Source organism: Chamaea fasciata, unplaced genomic scaffold, assembly GCF_029207755.1.
Source record: "Chamaea fasciata isolate MVZ Bird 193981 ecotype frontalis unplaced genomic scaffold, bChaFas1.0.hap1 SCAF_22, whole genome shotgun sequence".
NCBI classification, from domain to species: Eukaryota; Metazoa; Chordata; class Aves; order Passeriformes; family Sylviidae; genus Chamaea; species Chamaea fasciata.
The window spans coordinates 7,246,965-7,252,807 of NW_027094107.1; the positions used below are offsets into that span (position 1 = coordinate 7,246,965).

Sequence of the window (5,843 nt, forward strand, 5' to 3'; positions counted from 1 at the left end):
TCCATCTCTCCTTCCCTCCATCCCTGAGTCTCTTCTTTTTGCCTTCCCTCCACTCCTCAGTCTCTCCATCTCTCCTTCCCTCCACTCCTCAGTTTCCCCATCTCTCCTTCCCTCCATCCCTCCGTCCTTCTTGTCCCTTCTTCCCTCCATACCTCTGTCCCTCCATCCCTGAGTCTCTCCGTTTCTCCTTCCCTCCATCCCTCAGTCTCTCCCTTTCTCCATCCCTCAGTGCCTCGGTTTCTCCCTGCATTCCCCCCTGCCTCCATTCCGCTCCCTCGGCACCGCCCATCCGCTAGGCCGCGCCATGCCGGGAGTTGCCATGGCGACGGCGGCGCCGCTCCCCGCGCATCCGGGGCCACTGAGGCGGCTTCCGGCGGGCCCGAGGCGACGGCGGCGGCGATGGATCGGTGCGGGCCGGGGCCCGTCAGCGCCGTGCCGGTGGCCGAGTTCAGGCCGTGAGTCCCGGGCAGGGCGAGCAGGAGAAGGGCCCGGCGGTGGGCTGCGGGGAAGGCCGGGCGGCGGGGAGCGCGCCTGGCACCGTCAGCCCGCCATGCGGCTGCGGCCACGGCGCACCCCGGGGAGAGCGGGAGAGGAGCGGCAGCTCGGGCCGGGAGGGGCCGGAGCGGGTAGACGGGGATGCCCTCGGGCCGTGAGGGACCGGAGCGGATGGAGGAGGAGACCCTGGGGCCGTGAGGAGCTGGAGCGGGTGCGGGAGGAGGCCCCCGGTTTGCCTTGGTCACGGTATAACCCCGGCCCGCCCCGAATCCCGAGTGTGGATGCTGCCGGGGAAACGTGCCCAGCTCGGCTGAGCTTATTATACACGAATGTTTGTTTTTGCTGCGTAGGGAAGCCGTGAGAGTATGTCAGTGTAAGGGAAAGTATTTGTCAGCAGTGGAGTTTTTAACTTTGGTAATAAGCTGGAGGTCATCTTACTCTTCCGTGGGTAACTGGCGGTAGAATGGTTTCTAATTCCCACAGGGGAGTTTTGAGTGCGGTTATGTCCTCCACCCTGACAGTCCTTCGGGCAAACGCCAGTAAAGGAAAAGAATTCGGATGTTTTTCTTTTTTTTAAGCTACCTAATATCTGCCTAAATGTATGGCAGTGTGGAAGCCGTGCGTGGCTGCACATAATTCTCAGGATGAGACCATTTTCATCCCACATTTCCACTTTTTTTTTTTCCAAACAAAAACCACACGTATTTGTGTTTCAACACCCTAAGGACTCATATCCTTGAATCGGGCAATCTTTGAAAGTCAGAAGGGTATTGCCTGGCTCACATGTTTATTTTAGCATTAAACATTGTAGTCAGGCGGGCAGAGTCAGTGAGAACTGGTGGGAGCACACACAGAACGTGGCTGTATTTGGTGTTTTGTAAATACAGCACCTCTTCCAGCAGGTCACCTTCAGACCCTCCCAAGTGCATAAACCTTCACAAGCCCTCTCTTGTTAAAAGTCTTTTAGATTTAGGTCTGTGAAGGCAAAATTTTGGTGTAGTGGCTCTACGTTCTGGCTGTTATTACACTTATTCCACCTTTCTTAGTTAAAAAGTGAGGAATTATTTTTAAATAGAGGAAGAAGACCAAAAAAAAAGGAACTTGGAGTAGGAAGCTGTTAAATTTATTTGGTGTACTTCCCTTTCTATCCCAGCCTGTAGGGTTTGTCATTTTCCTGGACTTGTAGTTGCTTTAAAAATTAAAAAAAAAAAAAAAGGAACTTGGCAAGTTTTAATGCAGAATACCGTCATATGACATGTGCCTAAGTAATTAATATTTAATAATTATGTAGTAATGCACTGATAAACATATTAACCCCCTTATGTTATAATTCTTGCAAAACAGTAACAGGGGAAGGTCTAAAGATTTTTTTTTTTTAATTTTGCTTGTGAGCTTAGACTGGCAGAATCATTACATTGTTTTGAATACTCTCATTTTTACTGCAGCCAACAAATGCATACTCCAAGTCTTTATTGCTTCCAAACAATATATTTGCTCGGTTCTTGAAAAGTGCTCAGCTTTTATTTGGAACAAGTTCTTGTCCTGTTTCAGGCATGTATATTGTGACTTTCTTTTGTGTGTAACTTCTCTTATTTATTTCAGAAATGAGGGTTCATTAACATCAACTTTAAGAACGCTTCTGTTCTTCACAGCTCTAATGATTACATTACCTGTTGGGCTATATTTTTCATCAAAGGCTTATGTGTTTGAAGGTAATTTTGTTTCTGCCAATTAGCATTGTTATCACAAAAACAGAGGAAAAGCACAATCCTCTAATAGCATCTTTGTTCTTCCTGTTTTGAATATTTGTTTCTGTGTATAGACAAAAGGTCCTGTAATGTCTAATTAGAACAGAAAATTATATAAATTGTCAATGTATCCTTCCCTGCATTGTGGTCTGCAATCCAAAAGCAGGCACGTTGTAGTCCTGATTCCACGAGGCTTTAATACTTATATCCTGCAGTTTTAGGAAGTTATCTCCTTCACAAGTGGGGAGGAAGAAGGGAGAAAGCATATGCTGTTGACATCAAATCTAGGGTACTTTATCTTAAATATTGAATACTGCAGTGTTGCTTTGTTCCAGAAATAGTTTCAAGGCTTTTATCGTGGTGAATTAATTCCTGTGAATCGTTTTGAGCTCAGACTTTTCATACAGGACTAAATGTAACTTCGGTCTTTGGGGAGAACTGTGACTTGCTGTGTCAGAGTTCCTAGCTTTTAACTAACATTCTTTTCTTTCCTTGTTTCCTCAGGTTCCTTGGGGATGTCTGACAGAGACAGCTATTTCTATGCTGCCATAGTTGCTGTGGTCACTGTCCACGTGGTGCTGGCTCTCTTTGTTTATGTGGCCTGGAACGAGGGGTCCCGGCAGTGGCGCGAAGGCAAACAGGACTAAAACACAAACATCATCCCTGTCTGATGGCCACAGACTGTAAAGCAGGTTATTTTTTTGTGAGCTGAGGGAAAAGCATTCTTCCAAATGTGTAATGCACGTGCACAAAGAGCAGGCTGATGCCTCAGCTGTGGTTAAAATAAGGCTTGTGCTCATCTTGACTGTGTACTGGTGTTTTCTGTAAAATGGTGATGGAAGTTGTTCTTTAGCCAGCTTCTACTCTGTTGAGCTGAGGAGGCCTTCACTTTCAATTAAAGTGGAATAATTACATACTTTTGAAAACTCCTGTAGCTACTTTTGCAATGTCTAGTATTTTTCTGGCTTGCTCTGAAAATAATATTGGCTTGAAGGAAGCATTACATTTTCAAGGAATTAAATTGCTGCTTTAAAAAGCTACATTACTTACTATTCAGCTGCAGTGGAAAAGATGGAATTTCACTTTGCTGTGAGCAGTTTTCCTGAACTGTGTGTGTTGTGGTTTAACCCCAGCCAGCAACTGAGCTCCATGCAGCTGCTCAGTCACTGTGACCCCTCAGTGGGATGAGTGGGGGAATCAGAAAACTCATGGGTCAAGATAAAGACAAGATAAAGTTTAATAGGTAAAGCTAAATCTACACACATTAGTGTGTTGGTTTTCAGTACAAATTCAAACCAAAGCTGCACACATAAGTGTGTTGGTTTCCAGTACAAATTCAAACTATAGCCCCATGGTAGCTATTATGAAGAGAATTACCTCTATCCCAGCCCAACCCACCACAGTGGAATAGATGTAATTAATCTCTTTCTGCATTTAGAAGTAATTTCAAAACCAGAATTGTTTAGAAACTCAGGTGATGTCTTTCTAATGTGAAGTACAATTTTTTTTTCAATTATATTTTTTTATTACAGTGTAAAATTCAATCATTAATTTCCTTTTGGGAGGACTGTGATATTACACATTGCTCATCTTTCTCCTCTTCTGCAGTTTATCCTGATAATGCAAAGGAAAGGGCATAGCATGTTTTTTTGTTTGTCTTTAGACAGGTGCGTATCTCCTTGACATTTGCTGAAGTTGGATTTCCTGTCGTAAAGCAGTAACAATCATAAGCTGCTGTAATGGTTGTTAGGGGAAGGAGCAAGAGAAAAGAAGCTGTAGTTGTCTGCAAATTGTGTCCTTTATGAAGCAGAGGACACAAAAACGACCACATGAAATATTGGCTTCATAACTCCTTACTTGTACACTGTGAAATGATACAATATGTTGATTGTTTCCCTTTTTTCCTTGGTTGTGCGTAGTCAAACCTCAGTGAGATTTTTGTGTTGTAAGATACCATGAATTTCATTCCACTGTTTTGCTGTTGTTAGCAAGCTTTTCAATCTTTGGCTAAAACATTTTTCCTAAAGTTCCAGCCTAACAAACTTTCTTAACCCTGGTGATGGCTGTTAAGCTGCTGTGCTTGAAGTCATTCTGTTAATTTGAATTTTCCAGTTTATTGCATTAGTTTAGCCTTTCTTGAAAGTTTTTTGCTTAATACGGGGCTTGGCATGGGTTTGGTGCTGCGTGTGTCTGTGGTAAAAGTTACATATTAACGAGGCAAAAATTGGTTGTCTGTGCCCAGTGTCTTGAGAACTGTGTCCCCAAACCTCATTCCTGTCTTGTCCACCCCAGTCCCAGGTGTGCACAAGCAAATGCACCCTGGCACACTAATGCAAATGATTTTTTACACTTGGTTCCTGCCCTGTTACCTTTTCTCATCCAGAGCCCCGTTGTCAGGTTGCTGCTGGCAAACTGGAGAATGTTCTCAGAGTGCTTTAAGTGCAAAGTCAGTTTGTACATGGGCATATTGGCTTCCTGTTCTGCAGTGTGTGAAGTGTACCTTGTGGAGCAAATACTGCCTTTTAATAAAGACCTACCCCCAATACAAGATCCAGTCAACAACGTGTGCTGAGCACTTTTTGAATAATGTCTCTAATATTCCACATATAGAGTACAGCTTAAAGCAAATGTGTAGCCCTGCTCAATAGCTTAGCTTTTATTTTTAATCGATTCCCAGTGGAGAATAAATGGAGAGTTACACTTATGAAATAAAGAAGTTGAAGTTTATTTGGTACTAGAAGACAGTGGCAGAAAAATGAATGTTACACAAGTTTAAGATGCTGACTCCAAGGGGAACACACCTGCTATGCCCTATTAGCTGGGTCCTGTGCTATGTCTGGTTTATGTTTCCCGTGGCAGAATCCCTAGACACAAAGTTAATTTCCTAGGAATAACAGGAAAATAATTCCTTATTATACCTATTTAGTTAAAAAAATCTGACAAGTTTGGCCTCTGCTGTATGTGCAACTGTAATGTCTCAGCAGTATAAGGTATATGAACTTGAAACAGTCTTTATAGTACATTTGAAACAAAATGAAACATTGCTTACCTGTTTCTTGCATTGTAAGGGCCTAGTGAAATAACACTCAACATTAAAAAAACAGAACAAAACCCCAAGAAAGCAGCCAAACTCAAAAACAACAACCCTACCCTCCAAAAGGCCCAAGCTCCTGTGCTATTTTCACTCTCAGGCTGATTCCAGACAGGAGACTGTGGATTTGCCACGCTGCTAGAGCAGCATGACAAACTAGAGGGCAGGCTGGGCTGCCCGATAGCTCTGATGGGCCAGGGGAAGGTGTGGTGCTCGCTGAGGAATTACGTTCTCACCCAGTACAGTGGTGAACAGTAAATTGTTTGATGTCACTGCAGTTTTTGGTGGGTTTTAGCCTGCTGTGACCGCTGTAGTTAAACTCTGCTGTGACTTCTGGCAGCCCTCACAGCTGGGCAGGGTGTACTGAGAGCATCAGGCAGGGGCTTGCTTGGTTCTAGTTCAAATGAATAAGAGATGGGAAAGCAAAGAGCCCTTAAATAACCAACATGTGTTACAAAATACCATATTTTGGGTATGGCAGTTGTCGGTAGGGGGCAGCCCATGGGGCA

General features: G+C 44.1%; 1 protein-coding gene across 1 annotated transcript; it reads left to right on the forward strand.

Annotated features, from left to right (window-relative positions):
• Positions 1-363: 363 nt before the first annotated feature.
• Positions 364-4,959, forward strand: VMA21 (vacuolar ATPase assembly factor VMA21). The gene is made up of 3 exons (XM_066202590.1): positions 364-455; positions 2,098-2,207; positions 2,748-4,959. Exons 1-3 carry the CDS (start codon positions 400-402, stop codon positions 2,888-2,890), a joined length of 309 nt encoding a protein of 102 aa, XP_066058687.1. The 5' UTR covers positions 364-399; the 3' UTR covers positions 2,891-4,959.
• Positions 4,960-5,843: the final 884 nt, after the last annotated feature.

What these genes read in the sequence shown, in the direction of transcription:
- VMA21 (XM_066202590.1), top strand. Translation starts at nt 400, where the DNA reads ATGGATCGGTGCGGGCCGGGGCCCGTCAGCGCCGTGCCGGTGGCCGAG. An exon ending in CCGGTGGCCGAGTTCAGGCC is followed by an intron (nt 456 to 2,097) that starts GTGAGTCCCGGG and finishes TATTTATTTCAG; the next exon opens with AAATGAGGGTTCATTAACAT. An exon ending in AAAGGCTTATGTGTTTGAAG is followed by an intron (nt 2,208 to 2,747) that starts GTAATTTTGTTT and finishes TTGTTTCCTCAG; the next exon opens with GTTCCTTGGGGATGTCTGAC.